The 20,642-nt window shown below is 58.3% G+C and overlaps 1 protein-coding gene across 1 annotated transcript; it reads right to left on the reverse strand.

Moving 5' to 3' along the window:
- Positions 1–625: 625 nt before the first annotated feature.
- On the reverse strand, positions 626–20,367 carry Fam207a (family with sequence similarity 207 member A). The gene is made up of 5 exons (XM_010636590.3): positions 20,033–20,367; positions 9,921–9,989; positions 4,947–5,094; positions 3,010–3,078; positions 626–2,306 (listed from the first exon to the last, which is right to left on the reverse strand). Exons 1-5 carry the CDS (start codon positions 20,049–20,051, stop codon positions 2,183–2,185), a joined length of 429 nt encoding a protein of 142 aa, XP_010634892.2. The 5' UTR covers positions 20,052–20,367; the 3' UTR covers positions 626–2,182.
- Between the last annotated feature and the right edge of the window lie 275 nt (positions 20,368–20,642).

Below are 20,642 nucleotides of genomic sequence, written 5' to 3' on the forward strand. Positions count from 1 at the left end.
ACATTTCCAACACACTGTGGGCCTCCTGGCTGTGACTATCCCGGCCCTGGCAGCCACAGAAACCACCGCACGGGTAGTGCAGCCTGAGGAGGAGCCCGTGGCCTGAGTATCCAACATCTCTCCGCAGCAGCAGCAGCACAGCTGAGGCGAGGCCCAGTTGTGGGGACAGCCCCACTCGGGGGGGAAGGATGCCAGGGGACCTGGTGGGGGCTCGGGAGGGGAGCCCTTCACCCCAGCGCCGGCACCTGTGGTTATCTGGGGTGTCTGTCAGTCAGCTTGCCGTGCCTGAGAAAATTACCGAGTGGCTCAAGACGACAAGCTGCCTTGGTCCCGAGCTGAGGCAGACTCACGGCAGGGTACAATATAGAGGGGGCCGTCCCCCCATGGAGTCTGGGCCCCCACCCTTCAGGGCACAGCCCAGCGACACTTTCCTCCACCTCTCACCAGACTCTCCTGGACACAGCTCCTCCCATGGCTCTTCTGAGAGGCCACACAGAGGTGGACACATCCAGGGATCCAGCACCGCAGTGCCCCAGGAGGCTTTTACCTGCTGTTTACCCTTGAAATGAGAAGTGGACTGAAAGCTTCGGGCTTAAAAAGTGTGAATGCCACTCAACTGCACAACTTTTCCACCTAAGTTTATTACAAAGTAATCCATGTTCATTCTTTCATCCTCCAAAGACAGAAAATATACAAGAACAGCAAAGCTCCTAGTGGTCCACGAGCAGGCCTGCTGCTCCCTGGCATCTGTCTTTCCACATACGGAGGACCCGTGTGCTGTCAGGAAAGCAGGGCGCCGGTCCTGTGGGGATCCTGGCAGGCAGGCGCTCACAATTGAGCCCTGCACGGAACGCGAGGTGCCCCACCCACACCTGCTCGGATGACAGCAGCCTGGTGGCCCCTCCTGTCACACCTCAGCTCACGTGTCCCCAAGGCAGGACCGGCTCAACCCCGAGGCAGCCCCATGCCCCAGCTGCTGTCACTGCCGCTTCCCCAGGGGTCCCTGAAGGGAAGGCCCTGATCCCCAGGAAAGGGACAGTGACCAAAGGCCAGGCAGGCCCAGGTCACCTCGGACGGCTCACAGATCACCTACAGAGCAGGCAGCTGGGGACAGCTCACACAGCCACACATGTGAAGGTGCGTGTGCTGCAAGGCCTGTGCACACAGAGCCTGAAGACAGAGCCACCCGCCACCCACCAGGCCATGTACCAGCAGGCTCTGTCCCGAGCTTCCTGCAGGAAGAGGTGTCACCAACACCACCTCTAGGCTGCTCCTCTCCACTGGGACCGGACATGGCCTGGGGTGTGGTCTCGCCTGGACCCCAGGGACTGGGAGCTGCTACCCACTGTGTCCCTGTTTGTCGCTTTTCAGTGCTCTCCTAGGAAAGGGGGTCCAGGACGTGGGCTCCAACTGTGGCCTCAGAGATGGCATGGGAAGCTGGGGGCACAGAGACTATCAGTAAGAGGGCAGCAGGCGCTGGTGCTGACCCCTCTCAGATGCATGTGGTCCTGAGCCTCTCAGGGCCCCTGCCGGCCACATGGCAGCGGGTCCTGCACAGCAGGGACACCACTGAGAGAGTGCAGAGCCCTCGGGGCTGTAGGGCCAGGACACAACTCCTCCCGTTCTGCCTCCTGAGGATGCCAGGCGGCCACCCACGAACCCCAGTGCCTAGTCAGGTGTGTGAAACCACCCTGCCACTTGGCCAAGAGACCCCGCAACAGGTGGTGAGCGGCATAACTGAGCAGGATGTAGGGGCCAGGAGGAAGCCGCAACCCTGGCAAGGGTGGTGTGGATGAGGGGACAGGAGCAGGAGGGGTCCTAGGCGACCCGGGGGGGCAGCACACGGGTGCCAGGTGGGCCCCAAGGGCTGCTGCAGGCATCTGAGGAGCTCAGCCAGGCGGCCTGCCCAGATTCCTTCAGCAGGCAAAGCTGGGAACCCGTGCACGGTGTCCAATGGCGGGGAGGCCACGCCTGAGGGCCCCGGGGGACACACGCAGCTCTGCCCAGCCACCATCTCAGCCTTGCCAAGCTCCGCCCCAACACAGGCACCCTGGGTAGCAGCACAGGAGTCATGAAGGCTGTATGGCTGCAGGAGGCTGCTCTCCTCTCTGACAAAGTGAAGGTCCTGAAGGGTGGAGGCTGCTGAGGGCACAGCCTCGGAGAAGGCAGCACCCTGCCCTCATCACAGCTGGCTGGTGCCCTCCCGCTGCATCTGGAGGGCCAGCTGCTGCCCAATGGCCAGTAGGGGGTTGGCTCTGTAGGCTGGGCTGGCCAGCAGCTCCAGGAACCGGGTCCTTTCTTCCTCACTGAAAGAAGAGACCACAGGTCAGGAGGCAGCAGGGGAGCCCCCGGCCCTGCAGGGAGGCCTGAGAAGCAGCACCCACCATCCAGGGTGTGGAGGACCAGCCCCGCACACCCCGGCCCCACCACAGCAGTGGACAGCAGAGCCTGGCATCACCATCCAAAAAGTGCCTGGTGCCCCAGGGGCCACTTGCTTGCCCAGGGGTCTATGGGGGTCACCCCGCAGAGCGGAGATGGCAGTGTTGCAGCCTGCACGCCCTACAGACACGCAGGTCTTACATAAGAGGCACCTGCTCCCCAGCAAGCCCAAAATAGCCACACGAGTGCTTGAGCAGGGGGTGGGACAGGCTGTCACTAAAGGGCTCAGGGCCTGCACCATGGTGATGCTGGCCACCCCACCCCCACTGCCTGCTCTACCCCAACCAGGTCACCCTCCCAGAGTGCTCTGCAGCCCAAAGGTCACAGGAGCACTCAGAGCCCAGAGCGTACTGGCTGAACCCCAGGTGACCACGGGCACTTCCAGACCATGCCGGCCTGGGCTCTGGGTTGTTGTCATGGGGACGCCTCATAGGCCCGGGCTGCCAGGGCCCAGCTTCCTGCTGCCGGCCCCTCCCCTGCACTCCCCCAGGCACCCAGTGGGCATCAGACCCAGGACAGCGATGGGTGACAACACGGGAAGTGCTGCCGGGCACCTGGAGCCATACTCACAGGAGCTGCTGCCTCTGGGCTGCACTCATCCGGCTGAGCTCGCCCGGCTGGGGCTGGCCACTCACCCTGCTGTGAACAGAGGACCCTGTCACCAACACTGCCCATCGAGTCCGCCCACCTCAGCAGCCAGGGAGCCGGGGTGAGAAAGGCACGGGTCCTGCACTGGCTGCCGCTGCAGGGCAACCTGCACCAGAGCTGCCGCCATGTCCACGATGAAGCCCACGTCCGACTGACGCGCCCGGACACCCCTGAGCACACACACCTTGAGTCTTCAAGGCCGAGAACCACAGCAGAGGGCCAGAGGCTGCCAGGTCTACAAGCGGACACCGGGTGGCCAGCAGCACCGGTCATCCGTCCCGGAACCCAGAGGCGACACCTACACGCTGAGGACACCCGTGTGCACCCAGGGGTCCCCGGGGGGCTGCCCACACCAGATGTCCCAGGATCTTCCGAGCCAGCGCCAGGCCTGGCCAGGAGGCACCCAGTTCCCCCAAGGGTCAGCAAGGATGGGCAGTGGAACAGTCGCCAAGCTTCCCCCAAGAGCTGTGGGCCTCACAAGGAGCAGGTGACAGTGCCACTCACCACCCGCAGTGAGGTGGCCTGGAGAAAGGGCAGAAGAGAGCCCAAGTTCTGAGTAACACCTAGATTCAGACTCCTGACCAAGGCCTGCTTTCCTATTTACGTTCTTTTAAAATTGGAAGACATTTTCTGTTTTCTCAAAACAGTGCCTGAGCTGCTGCCTACCTGGGGAATGACTGTCAGGCTCTGGTGCATACTGCCCAGCCTCTAGGATCGTGGCCTCCAAAGCAACGGAAGCTGGTGCCTCAGGGCCCTAGGCCCGGCTACACTGGCTGGGGACTGGGGGCTCCCCTGTGCCTGCTGGCTCAGGGTCATTGTTTCCTAAGCTGGTGGTCCAGGGCTAAGGCTGCCCCTATGCCAGGTCCCCCAGGGCAGGGGGACACTGCTGGGTAACCTCGGTGTGACCTGTGTAGACGGGGAGCTTACTCACCAAGAGGAAACCGGGAGGCCGGGCTGGTCCCACGCGCCCTGCGCCACCGCGTGCACCCGAGCAGGAACACAGTGACGAGGAGAATGGCGACCCTGAGCCCCAGCCTGCACCCCGGTGGCCCAGCACATTCCTCCCCGGCTGGCGGCAGCTGTTTACACAGCCCTCCCTCCCTTCCAGGAGCCCAGCACATTTTTCAGATGAGAAAACCAAGAAGAGGCGAAGGACCCTTGACCGGGTCACATTTCTGCTCAAGACCCAGGCGAAGAATCTCGGCAGCCAGCGCTGTCCCGCCCCACCCAGCCCCACCCGTGGAAGCCCCTGTCAGTGCGAGCCTGCAGGGCCTCCATGGTGCTATCCCCTCAGAAGGAAATTCATCAGCAGAAAATAATTATTTTTAAGATGCAAGAGTAGTAATGTTGGAAAAAAAGGCGGAAGCCCAGCCCCTGTGACAGAACGGAAAGCCCCTGGTGCTACCCCAGCTGCTCCCCAAAGCTGAGGCCCAGCTCCTTGACCTCTCGGACCTGCTGTCCCCCCTGGGCTGCCTGAAAAGGACAGGCTCCAGGCACCGATACGCAGGCCACTAGGCCCCAGGAGGGAGGCGCACAGCCAGTGTGGGCAGGCAACACCACTGAGGAGCAGGCCTGGGTCACCCCACCTGCAGGAGCAGGAAGGGACAGATGGGCACGTGCCAAGGCCCTGAGGTTGGGATCGAGCACACATGTGACAACAGGCCAGGCAGCCCGGGCTGATGGAAGGGGTACAAAGGGCGCAGGTGTCCCCAAGCCCCAGCCAATAGCCATAGTGCCTCAAAGGCTCAACTCAGGGTGTGAGGGTCTGGGGTCAGGTGCAGCTGAGCATACATACTCCTGCTCCCCTGGGGACTGGTCCCCTGGCCACAGCTCCCACAGGCCAGTCCTGCGACACTCACCCCTTGGGCAGCGGTGGGCGGCGGGCCTCCAGCTCCTCCAGCTCTGGCAGGGCGTCCCTCAGGGGGTGTAGGTCACCCACCACCACTGTGGCCCTGCGTTTCTGCTCCTCCTTGCGCTTCTGCTCGGCCAGCTTGATGGCTTCGATTTCTGGGGCCAAGGGGGCAGGATGAGGAAGGGCAGGTACCTGTCACCTGCACACTTCCTGCCGTCACCCACGCCCCACCAGGGGACCAGAGGGTCGGCTGGCTCCAAGCTATTTTTTCCTTGTAATCACAGAGCAGGCCTTTTAATTACAGGCTGAGCATGAGCTTGGAGCCGAGGCCCAGGCTGCTTCCTCAGCAGACAGATGCTGGCGCAGACCTGGCTACAGGCCACGGCCATTGAACCAATCGAGACTGGCATGGCGCCTCCTGCAGGAAGCTGGTCATGCAGCACCCACATGAGGGCAGGCAGGGCAGGCCCCTGCCAAGAGAGGGCCGAGGGCGCAGGCATGGAGGAGCGGCTGTGGCATCCACGTGGGGAAGGTATGGCCTGCAGATGTGTTCTTCACCAAAGCACAGAACCAGCCCATTGTGCTCCTGGCTACATGTGAGCCCCCAGTGAGCTCTGTGCTGCACAGACAAGGACACCAGGCCCCGGCAGGCCCAGGGTGGTGGCCCAGGAAAGACACCCTCCCCCTCACCTCCGGGATTACTGAGATTCATGAGGTGACAATTCGGAGGTGGAAGTGGTAAACATCTGGAGCAGCTCCTCTCCCTGGAGTGGGGGGCAGGCAGCCAGGAGGGCTGGGGCTGCAGACCCCAGAATACAGAAGGCAACACCAAAGGCCGAGCGGGGCCTGAGGAGGGCTCAGGGTCAGGAAATCAGTGTGACGGCTTGGTTCGAATCCACGCCCACTGTGCTCAACAAGCCACATGGGGATGAAGGCCCTGGACAGAGCATGTCCAGTCAATACCGCACCTGCAGCCAGACGCCAGACACAGCCAGCCACGGCACCCTGGACAGCTGTGCTTGCCACTGTGTCCACATGAGACGCAGCCCCAGGTCACCCTGAGCTCGGAGGTGCAGCCGGGGCTGCTTTCTCAGCAGATAGATGCAGGCACAGCCCAGGCTTCCGGCTGCAGGCCAGGTTCTACACTCTGTTTTTAAGAAGACTCAACATAAAAGAGGGCCAGCTGCACAGACCCCTAGATCTGAAACAGACCTGAAACATAACCCAGAACAGGGCAGGAGAAAGAGACATGCAGCAAGCACAGACAGGTACCAGACCAGCGGCCGTGGCTCTCTCCCTGCTCTGCAGGGTGAGTTATGTGTGAGTTAAATGCTACAGGTTGGCCTGAGGTGCCTGCACAATCCCAGCCACCCAGCAGGCTGAGGCAGGAGGACTGAGTCTAAGGTCAGCCTAAGCTGACCCTGTCAGCAAATGAATAAGCAAATAACACTACAGTAAGAGAAATCACAGGCCAAAAAACAATGCCTCACTAGAAATAAAGGAAAAGAAAATCCCAACTATAAACAGTTTATCTCTCAAGACTGATGGTTAGAGAAGTCTGCTAACATGGGGCGTCAGGACAGGAGCCCAGAGCATGTGTGTGGGACCTGGGGCAGATGGCCACCATGCTCTGGTAACACCTGCCCAGAACACAAGGGCCCAGGCAGCATGGTGGCCCTGCAGCGAGGAACCGAGAGGCGGGAATAGTGGGCGTGGCCAAGGGGCTGGGGCAGAACCACAGCGGGGCAGCTACTGGAACACAATGAGCACAGCCACCTGATGAAGGCACAGCACAGCACACACTCCTGAACATGCTGGAGCCCAAAGAAGCTGCCAGACTGATGTGAGACTGCAGCAGATTCATGGCACACAAACCAGGCACTTTACACACTAGAAATGGGACAAATTCCATTTACAAGAGGGCCAAACTGGGTGTGGTGGCTCACGCCTGTAATCCCAGCACTCGGGAGGCTGAGGCAGGAGGATCACTGTGAGTTCGAGACCAGCTTGGGCTACATAGTGAGTTCCAGGTCTGTCTCAAAAAACAAACAAACAAAAAAAAAGAGCGCCAAAAATTATAACTTATTTAGCAATAAATCTGCCCAAACCAAACAAATGCCAGAAAAGTAAATACACAAACAGGAAAAGGGAAAACGGAAAGAAGCCTCCATAAGGGGAGCCACAGTAGCAGTGGGCCAAAGATCCGCTGACAGGGCAACTGCGCCGAGGATGCCAGGACTCAGGCAAACTGCAGCCCAGAGGTGAACGACGTAATTCCACGGAGAGGACATGGGGCCCGTCGCCATCATGGACGAGAGGGCCTGCTGGAGGAGGGCACCTGCCCAAGGATGAGGCATACGGCGAGGAAGGCGAGGAAAGCAAGGAGGGATCTCTGCAGCCGCCACCCCCGCAGAGCAACATCGACTCAGGATGGAGCGCCTGGATACAAAGCAGGCCCTTAAGGAGTTCAGAGGAAAACACAGAAAAATATCGCGATGATGAACTAGGCAAAGTTCTCTTAAATAGGGCACATACACCATAACCATGCAAGAAAAAAGTACCAGACTTCTCAAAATTAAATTCCTGTCATAGAAAAATTTAAGAAAATGAACAGGCCAATCACAGTCTGTGAGGAAATATTTGCAAACATAGCTGCCCAAGGACTGATGTCCAGGACACAGAGAACTCGGAGAACCTCAGTAATAAAAGGAACTTCCCTGGAGAGGAGGCACAGGCAGGAGACACAGGAGGCTCACGACAATGCCCTCCCTGTGATGCCAGACAGCCTGGAGCAGCCAGCACCACCGCCAGGTCGGGCCAGGGACGGCACATGTGTGGGCAAGGCAGTGACCACCAACTCTCCCACGCTGCAGGAGGGGCACAGAGGCAGGGTGTCTGGCAGTGGCTCATGAGACTAAACATGCACCCACCCTATGACCCAGCGTTCCATTCCTGAGTGTTTATACAAGAGGAGGGAAAACACGGCCACAGAACACGGGTGCTTGTCCAGCCTCACTTGTCAAGCCAAACATGGCAAAGCCAGTACTAGCCACAGGAGACTGGCAAGGAGCATGCGTACCACACTCCTCCAAAAGGCCCGCCCTGCACCATGCCTCCCGCAGACAGACAGGCAGGCAGGTGGGCGGCCCACGGGGCAGAGCTGTGAACCAACCAGAGCAGCTGTCGGGGCCAGGGTTGGCGGTGAGGGAACACCTGGAAGGGATTTCAGCACAGGTGCAAGCAATAGCTGAAATGCCCATCACCATACACAGATGCGGCTGTGACAGGAAGAAAGGCTCTGGGATAAATCGGACCCTGGCAGGATGACTCAGGGGAGTGCAATACCATCTGCTACTGACCTGGGGACAGACAGAGATGGGGATGGACACACGGGCAGTTCCATGACAGAGGAGCAGGACACTAAGTGTAAAACCCACAGGTCGGGTCGAGGGTGTTCACCATCAGTGCTTCCCGCTTTTCTGAATCCCACTTTCGACAATAAAATATGAAGCAAAAACAACTTGGGAGATGCGGCTAATGCTATATTCAGAGGCCAACTTACAGCCTTTCATTTCTTAAAGAAAACATGATGGCGACAGGTGGGTGAGCAAGGCAAGCAAACCTAAGGAAAGCCTGAGCAGGGAGCTAATGAAGCAGAAACAAATTATTTAGAAAGCAGGAGGGCTGACGACCAAATTCAAGAATTCCTGGACAGGAAGAGACAGAACTACCCAGCTACTCATCAGAAAAAAGGCACAGAGAAGAATGACAGGCATTTAATAAGGAGAAACTAACATATAGCCCTTGGCTACAAAAGGCTGAAACTTGATTATTTCAGAAAAATACAAGTGGCAAAAATCAAGTCAAGCAATTCATAAAAAGACCAAGCACCAGCTGGATGTGGTGGCTGTAATCTTAGCACTCAGAGGCTGAGGCAGGAGGATCACAAGTTCGAGGCCAGGCTGAAATACACAGTGAGTTCAAGGCCAGGCTGAACTGCACAGCGAGAACTTGTCACAAAAAGCAAAACAAACGAGCATCAGAGATGAAAAATTACACATCACAAAAATATACCCAGAAAGTCTCAGGTCTGCATGGCCTTGGTCCACAAACACTTCCGGAGCTACCTTGCATGGTTTTGCACTGCGAATTATGAAAGAGAAAATGAAAGAATGGACCATGTAAACAACACCCACAAAATGGTAGAAAACATAAAATTAGTATTCCTGGAATAAACTGACAAGTTTCTCTAATGACTACCTTCAAAGAACACATTTCCTTTAAAACCCTCATGGAAACGATAACATAAACATTTCAAGATCTGAGAAAGTAAAGAAGAAAACATTCCAAAATAAGTTTACAAAGTCAGCAGAATCACAATAAAAAGCTAACTAGAAAAAAATTACAAAACAACCTTTCTTGTGATCATTGTGCAAAGATAAGAAACTCTTCAGAAGAATGTTAGCAGCTCGTTAGTGTCTCAAAAAACAACTACACGTTCGGAGCAGGAGTGAGAGGAGAGGCGTTCAGGCTGCGGAGTGAGAGGAGAGGCGTTCAGCCTGCGGGAGGCTGGCTGGGAGCCCAGAGCACGTCCGCCCTCCACCAGGGAGGACAAAGGGGCTCGGCTGTGCACAGGCCAGCGGACAAAGGGCAGGACTTAGTACAAGCAACTTCCGAAATTAAAACACTTACCACAGGAAGCGAAAAGGACTCTGACAAACAAGGGGCTGAGAGCAGCAGCCTCAAGAGACAGCCTTCTGGGAGCAAGAAGCACCAGCCAGCAGGTGCGCGCACAGGGAAGGGGTAGCCGTCACCAAGGCCTCCTGCCACCTCCCTGACAGGGCCAGGTGACTTCTTGGGTACCTGCTCTGGGCTCCCAGCAGGAAACTGACCAGTACCCTGTGTGGGAGCCTGGCCATGCATTTGGGTGCAGGACAAAGCAGCTGGCATGGCTGCCCCGGAGACAAGGGCATGAACTTACTCTGCAGCCATCGCTCCCGCCGCAGCCTGAGTTTCTCCTTCTTGGGCAAAATGGCCTTTGCCTCAGCACCTGTGGAGAGAGAACACACAGATAAGTCCTGGGTACTTCAGCCCCAAACCCCCATGCCCATGGTGCCCGAGGCTAGGACAGAGTGGGTTCCCACTGTGCTGGCGGTGGCACCCTGGAGCCTGGCTACTGCGGCTCACGGCAGTCAGCTGTGCCCACGGTGACACCAGCCCTAGCCTCCCTTCCATGGGCTCCGTGCAGCCCCAGGACACACGCAGCAGGTGCCAGCACAGTGCCAGGTTCTCCAGGCACCAGCACCCTCTAAGGTGACAGCCTGGCCCCTGACCACTGGCTGCCCAGAAAGCCAGGCAGAGTTACCAATGAGGTAGACCCTGCCCACCCCAGCCAGTGACTTCAGACTGAGCACAGCTGACCACATGGCCCTGGGAAGGCCAAGCCTACATGGGATGTGAACTGGGCAGCAACTGGCAAACACACAGGACAGCAGTTGGTCCTAGGTGTGTGCCTGTTCCCAGCTGTACCCCAGGGTCACCAGCTGGGACTGCAGGAAGACATGCCCCGACCCCTGCAGTCCAGGAAAGCATTCCACATGTCCCAATGAAGGCAGACAACAAGGACACCCAAGGTGGGGCTCCTGCTCTGGCCACCTGCACCATCCCTGTGCCTACTGCCCATTCATCCCCCAGAAACCAGTAACCAGCCCTCATCCAGCTGCCACATCCCCTCTGCAGCCAGGCTGGCTGTCCAGTCCTGCTCCAGGAGGACAGGAGCAATGTGCCAGCTGCCCTGTGCCCTTATACAGGGTGCTGCCACCTCTGGCAGACATCTGGCCACCCCAGGGCAGGGTGGGAGTAGAAGCACTGTCCTGTGCTTGGACATGTGAGCACCCCTTGTTCCAGTGCCACCTGCCCAGCCTCAGGTCCTAGGCCCGGCCGACTGCTTCTCACTGTGCTGCCATCCAGACTATAGGCCAGGCCACCAGTGTCCTGGAGGATGAAGGGCCCAGGCACCACGCAGCAGAAGCCACAGCCACAGGGCAGGGCTTAGGAGACCTGCGCCAGGCATGCCACAGAGTCACCCTGGGCCAGTGGAGGGAAGGTCAAGGTGATGTGCTGGGGTCCTGCGCCACAGCCCACGCCCAGCCTTGGTGACAGAGCCGGCTGGCTTGGGAGTCCTTCCAGCTGCTGAGCACCACCTCCAGGCTCAGGCCTACCATGGACATGGGCACACGGAGGGCGCCGGTACCTGTGGCAAAGTGTGGCCACAGGGCCTGCCCATGCCCTCTCCTATCCCTGCTCGGCATGGTCCTGAGGCAATGTGCGGCACACCCCCACGAGGAGGGGCTGGACTGTTCCCAGCCGCAGGACTCTGAGTGTGACAGTACCTGTAGACAGTGTCACAGAGCTAAAGGGAAATAAAGTCCCCAGTGTCCTTACAGGGCCAGGACACACACAGAAGCCATCAGCAAGCCCAGGGGAGACCTCAAGGGACCAGCCCTGTGACACCATGATGTCCACCCCTAGGCTCCAGGACCAAGAGTCTACTCTGCTTTCACCACTGCTCTGTGCTGCACCCGGGCAGCCTGCACCACCATATCCGGCCATCTCAGCAATACCACACCATGCTGGGCCTCCACCGTCACCGTCACTGTCACCGTCACCATTGGTGGTTACCCAGGAGGCAGAGGACCTGGGAAAGCATGTGCGAATAGCCTTGGGACACCGGGGACCAGGTGCATTTCAGTCAGAGGCCCACTGGATTTTCCACATGAGAAAGCAGGTTCCGCAGGAGTAGCACCCTACCCAAAGCTACAAAGGTTTGAGCTCCCGAGGACAGTCGCAGCTCAGACATTGCTCGGACAGTGTAGCTGGCAGGGGACCCAGCCCACACCAGCCTCGTGCAGATACAGAACCCGGGGCAGAGCAGGAGGCCCTCTCTGCCTACTGGGCCTCCAGAGGCTGGTGTCCTCAAGCCAACGGGCATGACATGTGGGACCACGTTGCCTCTGCAGAATCCTTACAGGTCTGGACAGGGGGCCATGGGGAGACGACCCCGCTGGCACCCCTGCTCAGTGGCTTAGGACAGGGATGAGTGGGGAGCAGCGGATGCCCCAGGTGGTTCTGGAGCAGGGCCACCCTGAGGACCAGGTCAACAGCACCACCACTGCAGCCCCAGAGAGGTGGGAAGAGGACAGGTCCACACACGCTCCTCAGTGACAAAGCAAGACCCGCAATGGCCATGTTGCCATCAGAACCAGAACTGGAGCAGAGCAGGAACAGCGGGTCTGGGGCAGCCCAGCCCAAGGTGGCAGCACAGCAGCCAGCAGCAATCTGTTCCACAGGATTGCAGTGGAAACCACTCAAGACACCAAGCCGCCGAGCCACCATCAGCAGCATGGCAGCTACAGGGCCACGAACCTCACCGTGGCACCCTCCACTGCCACCTACACGTAGGCCCAACATCTCCAGTGCGCCTTCTGCCTGCCCAGGCTCCCTTTACCGTTCCCCATGCTAAGCTCTTGGTGCAGTGACAAACCCAGAGAAAAGAGGCCCGAGAGAAGGGAGGGTACGCATGGTCCTGGCCCCTGGCTTGGGGCCTTGGTGAGGAGGATCCCCTCGGAAGCAAAGGGAGGGAGCAAGGCCAGGCCCCACTCCTCTTCAAGGTCCGAACAACTCCTGGCCAGACCGCTCAAGTGGCCACCACCTCCCACAGCACCATCCACTGGGCTCCAAGCCTTCAACTTGCAAGCTTCCAGGGACATCGGAGACTCAGGAAGCAGCAACCCTCCGAAGCCAGCCCCACAGCCCAGCAGCACCATTAGCTCCACGGGATGCTCGTCCCCTTGGCCGACACGTCAGGTGCAGGCAGGGGAGGACAGACAACCTGCTCCCTGTCCTCACAGAGCACCTGGGCTGACCTCTGCCGCCATGGCCACACACAAGCCAAGGAGGACACGGCCACGCGGAGCCCAGCACTCTGAGGGCTGTGCCGCAGAGTGGACCAGGAAAAGGCCACTTGGGGCTGACAGGTGAAGGTCACAGGAACCATGGAGACACTGGCTCCCCTGCAACCCAACCCCGGGCTGAGGGTGGTGTATGCTAGCTACAGGGCCGCCATCAGGGACAGTGGGAGCCACCTGCTTACTCCAGGTCTCTTGGCCAACATGTGAAAGAGAAGAGTAGCTATAAAGATAGCATGAAACAGAAAAACACAAGACAAAAGTTTTACTAGCCAAAAAGTTTAAAATCTCTAAAAGATTTTTTAAAAAAAATCACAGGAACCGATTCAAAATGTGCTATCAAGGGAGAACCCTCCGTAGAGAACCCCAGGTCACTTTGCTGTCACACAAGCAGCGCTTTCAAAGCAAAGGAGGAAATCTGAGCTGGGCGAGGGCGCACACCTGTGACCCAGGGCGTGTGAGCCCAGCCTGGGCGATGGTCACTTAGTGACACCTGCATCGAAATAAAAACTTAAACAAGGGCCAATGACAGAGCTCAGAGTGACCACCATGGGCTCAACCCCCAGCACAGCACTGTATAAAAGACAAAAACAAAAACAAAAAGCCTGAAAGAAAAACAGGAAAAGGGCAGAGAGACAAAACATGCAGGAGCCTGGCTCATGAAGAACATCACTCGCACACCACACAGAGCCAAGGTACCGTCCATAAAGACACCCCCAGGGACAAGCATGTCACACAACAAACCAAACTGCAGCAGCCTCAAAGAGTGCAGACATGACGAGGCTGTGGAGCAGGCCCGGCACACACCCCGCAGAGGAGATAAGAGGAGGCCTTCTAAGCCAGGCAGGCCCCGGAGACAAACCAGCGGGCTGGTGCAGGTCCAGGAGCCCATCCAGATGTACTCGAGCCACACCAGCCTCCCGGAGGGAAAGGGGCGCCCAGGAGGCGCCCAAGGCCCCTGGGATGGCCTTCACAACAGCTTGGTGCCTTTCCCTCAGTTTTCCTCTGCCACCCACAGGGATCAGCAAGGACCACGGAGCTGATACCAGGGAGCAGTTGGGCCCAAACCCCACACCACCTCCCAGGGCGCAGAACAGACCTCCAGCAGACCTACATGTGCCTCTGGGGGTCAGCCGGGTGAGCCCCACGTGACCCTGGAGTTGACCAAGACACTGCGAGTGAGCCCCCGCAGAACTGCAGGAGGGAACAGGAAGGAGAAGCAGGAAGGCACAAAGAAAGAAAGAGATGTCATAGTCACTGTAAGAGTCACACGCTGCATGTGCAGAAAACTGCACAGCAGGGCTTGCAGCTGCCCCAGACTGGGGGTTGGGGGTGGTGCCTTGTCCCTGCTCCAGGAAGGAACAGAGGTACTGACGCATGTGCTCGCACCATCTCAGTGGGGCCAGGGTGCCAACCTCTCTCATGGCAGGTGCTCGGGCCAGCTGTGTCACCGCAGGAAGTGCCAGCCCCAGGTGACTTACAGATACTCCCTGCGCCAGGCTGAGAGTCGGACCCAAACGCTTCTACCACGCGAGGGCTCATGCTGTGGCAAGCACACCACAGGGCTGGCAGCTGGGCCAGGCCTGGGCTCTGGGGCCACAGAAGACAGCCCATCCTCAAGCCAGCACCCAGGAAAAGTGCAGTGCCCACCAAGGGCCCACACTCCACAGCCAGGTAGGGGTGACACACCCAGCAATGAGCCTGCAGGGGAGGGCGCCTGTGGCCACTGCGTGCTTGGTGTCACTGCACTGCCGTGAGGGTCAGGGTCTGGTGCCCAACCCTGTGGTACGTTATGGGGGTGCCCCTTCCTGGGCTCCGCCAGGCATCCAAGAGGGATGTGGAAAACACAGGTCATGGTACAGGGACAGGCACAGCCTGCGGCTCCCCGCCGCCCAGTCTCTATTTGGAGACCACAGCCGCCCTCTACTCGAATGCCTGCAGCAGGCGTGGGTGAGGAGCAGCCAGGCTCATGCACAGCAGAAACACGCCGGGAACTGCAGCAGCTCTCCCGCCAGGCCAGAGCACCACACTCAGGCCACAGCTGTGAGGGCGCCTCGGTGCTAAGCACACCACACTGCACAATGCCCAGGCAGCAGCACCCAGACAAGGGAGGGAACCCCAACGTCACTTCCTCAGGGAGCAGCCAGACAGAACACGGGGAAGGGGAAGGAAAGCAGGCCAGGGGCTGGTCTTCCAGCCCATACCCTTGCTGGAAGCGCCCTGGCGGCTCATCCCACAGCGGGAGCTCTGAAGGTCGTTCCTCTCTTCCAGGGCCACTGCCACCTCCTGGTGATAGCCAGGCACAAGCTGCTCCATGGAGAAGTGGGTGAGCAGACAGGACGACACATGCAGCACCTGCAGGCCTGGGCACAGCAGACCCCACGAGCAGGGCCGCGGCTCCACCTTCTCGATGGTGGAACGTCACTCCCACAGTAACTTGGGCAGAGGCCATACGACACTCAAATCTGCCACAGCGCCCTGCGCACACGAGGGACAGCCTCCCTAGGCCTCCTCCTCAGGACTGGGCTCACGCCGGCAAGTGCCGGCCACAGCCAGATGCTGGCCCTGGTCAGCATGGGCTCCCACACCACTGTGGGTAACTATTACGGCCTGTGTTTATATGACCCCCAAACCTTGTGCTTTTTCAAAGGTGGCTGAATCTAGAGTGTGTGACTGGCTCACAGCAGCTGGAGCTGAGGGCACTAGGATTGAGACTGTGAGTGCTACCCACCCTCAAGTGGTCTGAATACGATGAAAGGGGCAGGAAGATCATATTAAGGTCCCTTGTTGGTTTTGCTACTTTCTGCGAGCCGTGTTGTTTCTCCTCTGTGATGCCTGTTTGCCATCCACCCTGCCTCAGAGCCACCTGATTATGGACTGAAACCTCTACGAACTGTACACAAAATAAACCTGTCCCCTAACTTTGGGAGTCAGATATTCTGTCTCAGCAGCAAGAGAAAAGTAACGAACAGTAACCATCCCCTGGGCCTAGAGATAACGACAAGGTTTCCCACACCGCGTGACTGGCTGAGCCCCACAATAGGACCAGCCTTCTGCTGCATGTTCCAGCCGCTTCGCAGGCTAGCAGGAGGCTTCCACTTGAGCCCCAGGCTGTCTGAGCAGATGTGGCCACCGCTGGGGAAGGACAGGGCCTCTGTGTCTGGCACGGCCTGGTCTCATTGCCTGCTTGTCCAGCTCTACAAGAAGGAGCTCCAGGGTCCCCCATCCCTGAGGACAAAGGCACTGAACCCAGAAAGCCCCAGGTCAGCAGGAGGGAAGGGGGGCAGGACAGAACCAGTCAACTGGCTCCATGCTGGCTCCTAGTCCACCTAGCCAAGAAAAACCCCACAGCACTGCACTCCATGATGGTGGGACAGGACACCCAAGAAATGCCATGACAGCCCCACACAGAAACACTCACAGGGCCAGACTGGCCACACCGGGGGTAAATGAGTCACTGCTCAGCAGCTCCCACAGTGACCGGCGGGGCTGCCCCCTCTGAGGACAGCCTCACAGAGGTCTCTCAGAGCTCAGCTTGTCTGTGCAAGTTTAAGTTTGGGGCAAGGCAGACGAAGGTGCAGAGGTGGTTACGTGAGGTTCCTGTCACAACTATCTTTCTAGAAACCCCTAAAGGAAACCCAGGGCCTCCTCAGGTGGGGCAAGCCGACCCCGGCATGCTCCACCCTTGGCCTGTCCTCCAGCAGCCAACCTGAAAGGACACGAGGCTCTGCTGCCCTCTGCTGGGCAGAGCTCGGGTGCATAGGGGGATGCAGACCTCCCAAAGGGGACCTGACACCTAAGAGGGCCACCTGTATGCCCTCAGGGCTCCTGGAGGCCTGCACAGCTGACAGTGACAAGACAGCCTCCCTCACGTGGTCCCAGCTTGGAGGCCGCAATGAACTGTCCCCCAGGTGGCGGTCTGAGGTCCCAGCAGGCCTCCATGCGAGCGTGCTTCTGGCCGTCTTCTCCGGACAGCACAGTGCTGGTATGAGCTCCATGTCTAGGTGGAAGGACGCAGGCACCAGACAGCACCGCACCTAGCCAGGCCGAGCACAAGGCACCTAGCTTGCTGCACATTCCGGGCAGGGTGCTGGTGGCCTCACCTGGGTCTGCCACGGCCCTCAACCCCCACCCATAACTGAACTCGGAGTTGCTAAGAGCTGCTTCACACAGACCTGGTGCCCTAGGAAGACCCTCCCAGCACTGGCCCTGATGTACAGGGCAATGCAGAACCTGTGTGGGAGCAGGGTCTTTGGAGGGCGAGGTTAGGGTGCCCCAGAGCAGCCACTCTGCGCGCTCCTACCCTTCCCCTTGACCCTCTTCCTAGGGAACCGCTGCAGAGATTCGCAGATCCTCCCAGCCACAGGGTCCCTGCCTGGAATGGGGGTGGGTTGGGGTGGGGGGGCTCCAGGAGAAACAGAAAAAACCAGAGTACCCAAGTCTACATCTGGGGACTCCGCCCCCAGGATGCAGGTGCTGAGGCAGGGCAGGGTCCCAGGGGAGGATGACCCAAGCTGGGCAGGGCTCTGCCTCCAGACCATGACGCTGCAGTCACCTCAGCTCCAGGGCCCCAGAGACAAGGATGAGCACATGGGCAGGAGTCATGTGACCCACCTACCTACCTGGTAGGAGACTGGGAGCTACAAGGCCTTCTTCAGCCTATGCGTGAGGAGGGCAGAGCCAGGCCCCACTGCCATGCGAACCCTGAGGCTTAGCTGGGCCAGGCCCCAGAGGAAGGAGCCCTCCCACACCTGGGCACTCCCTGGGGTGTGCAGACCTCAGCTTCAGGGCCACAGCTAGAGGCCATGTCTTTCATACCACAGCCCAGAGGGAGTACAGCTGGCCCATCTGTGCCAGATCCTCCGTGAGCTCCCACAGTCACCTGTGTCCACCCAGGGCCAGTGCCAAGGCCCAGAGCCACGGTCCAGGACACAGACAGCCAAGCTGCTCCCTGGGAGGTGGGGGCTGGGAGCGGCACAGCCAAGGAGCACATACTGGAGGCTGCCTCGGAGCCATCTGGGACCCAGGTTGTCAGGACCCTGGTGGGTGCCCACGAAGCACCTCTCTGAATCCTCCCGGGACATGGCACAAGCTACAACTGGCGAAGCGCAGGCCACACTGGGCCAGAGCCAGGCAGCACCACAGCGCAGCAGGGAGGTGCAGCTGGATAACCCAGTCCCCGGGACCCTCATGGGAAGGAAGCCAAGGACCCAGGCAAACTGGGGCTGGGCGGGTTCTGCTTTTACACACAAATAAAGGGGTCCAGATTCTTGTACATCTCCATCAGAAGTACTCAGACTAAGTGTTCAGTTAACACTTTTGAGAAAACACTCTATATCTAGGGGATAGGCAAAGCGTCTGTGCATGCACACAGGATGCTCACCTGCCAGGTGCCCACCAGGATGGCTACTACTGCTCTACTGCCACGTGCCCTGTCATGGGGAAGGGAATGGGGACCCTCCCAAAGGTACCAAGGGAGCAGCATGCTGCAGAGCAGGGATTTAGAGCCCTGGGACTTCGAGCACAAGGCAGAAACCAAGCCTGCCTGGTCTTCACAGGACTAGACAGGCTGGGCGGAGGCTGCAAAGCCAGGCAATGCAGTTAATGCACTGTTAACGCTCCAGGAGACTGGAGGGAAACTTGAGCACACGTGCTGTGTGCCAGGGACGGGACACCCAGCACATGGCGCCAACAAGGGAGACTCAACAAGGGGTGCATGACGGGGAGAGCCAACCCAGTGGCTCAGTGGTTCTGCATGTGCCTAGCATGTGTGAGGTCCTGGGTTCAATTCCCAGTAGCCTCCCCAAAGCATTCTCACATCTAAGGAAACTTACTCAAACTGTTCCAAATACACACAAGCTTGAGAACAAAAACATACAAAAAGCTGTGAGCGCCGGTGGGTCACCACAAAACCGCAGCCCTGGGCTCCAGGCGCAAAGCAGACTCAGGTAACACAGCTGGCCAGGTGCTAGGCAGGCCCAGCAACAATGGCAGGAAACACCAGGCGGGACAAGCTGCCATGCACTCCACTGTCACCCTGAGAACTGTCAGCAAGAGGGAGTTGAGGCTCAAAGGACAGCAGGGCCCCCAGACAAGACCCTGGAGAAATCATAAAATCCAAAGCAATGACAATGCAGAGGATGACGAGACTCCACAGAAAACATGCAGTTAAAACCATACCTGAGACATTACTACAACTCATAAGAGGTGCTCACAAACTGTAGATACAACCTTGAAAAAAAAAATCACAGGGGCTGGGGATGTAGCTCAGTGGCACCACGCCTGCCTCACAGATGCAAGGTTCCGAGTTTGATCCCTGGTACCACAAAAAAAAAAAAAAAAAAAAAACAGGAAAACCCTGGGAGTGGTTCATCAGTGGTTCAATTAAGTCAAGAAAATTATGTACATCACTGAGACCAGAGAATGAGTGTTGGGTCAGTGAGACAAAAAGGAAGCCATCTAAGCCCTAAAGGCTAAACAGGATGGAAAGTGCAAATGAAAGCGGAAGACCCCAGAGAACAGGGCCAGCAGCCTCCCAGGAGGACCTGGTCACATGGCTGTCACCACTCACAGTACACAAAAGGGCTTCTCTCCAGAGCCAAAGCAGAGGCTGGGGCCCCGCAGCTCCCAGTGTGGAGGGCTGCTCTCCACCCACAGGCCTAACAGGTCGGCTGGGTCAGAGAACAGAATAAAGGAGGCTTGGGGAGTTTATCAAACCCTGGGCACAAAAAGCAAGCTGCTTCCCGATCACAAGAAACCTGAAGGAGAAGCTGGGCAAAGACCCATGGTCCTACCTGGTTTCCACCGTGACAGTGCTGTGGACGTGAGCACTGCTCCCTCAATGGGAAGGAACTGCTCACCCACCTCCTGAGGATGGTACTGTAGGTTAACTCTGTTAAGAGCCCCAGAAATACATCAAAGGACTTCTGAATGAAACAACAGAGTCTGGGACTCACTTTAAAATCATTAGTATGTGGGTGCTGAAGACACAGGACAGGTTCATGGGTTTTTTCAAAACTATTCTTTAAGTTTTTCATAAGAACCAGATCTTTTCTAAAAATGTAGAGGTTAATTTGCTCAGCAGCAGCAGCCCCGCTGCCCTCCTGCCCTCCGCACAGCCACTCACCTCTGCCGAGGGAGGCCATGCTCCTTGTGTCCAGCTCCAGCCTCTGAACCAGGGCGCTTGGGTCAATCCGGGTGCCGGCAAAGACGTTGGTACGGACGAACCCCCAGTCCTGTGAGGGCCCATGGAAAGCAGGAAGGTGGCGTCAGGCTGGCTCCGTGGCTTCAGGAGGAGGTGGGAGGCCAGTGGCCCAGCACAGGAAGGACTTGCGCCCTCAAGAGCAGATATCAGGCTACCTGTACCCCTTCCTCTCCAAGTACAGGAAAGAGCAGCACAGCTCCACCCAGCTCCCAGCCTTGCTTCCTGGTCTACTTAGAACCCACGTCACCCTGAACCAAGTCCCTCTGCTGGCCACACTGTGGAATGCCAGAGGTCCCACCTAGCTCATTCAAGACCCAAGCTCTACGGATTCCACAGGACCACAGCATCAAGCCCCACAGGAGGGCCCCTTTTTGACCACCCCAAACATGCTACTCTTGGTGGAAGTATAATTTCAGGATAAAGGGACCTGAACTAACAGCAGGTGCCAGAAGAGTCCTGTGACTGCCCCATTCTGAAAGCAGGAGAGGAGACCCTGGGAACCATCTCCCTCTGCCTCCTCAGCATGCATGGG

The sequence above is a fragment of the Fukomys damarensis genome, unplaced genomic scaffold, assembly GCF_012274545.1.
Source record: "Fukomys damarensis isolate Sample0158 unplaced genomic scaffold, DMR_v1.0_HiC HiC_scaffold_24, whole genome shotgun sequence".
NCBI lineage: Eukaryota > Metazoa > Chordata > Mammalia > Rodentia > Bathyergidae > Fukomys > Fukomys damarensis.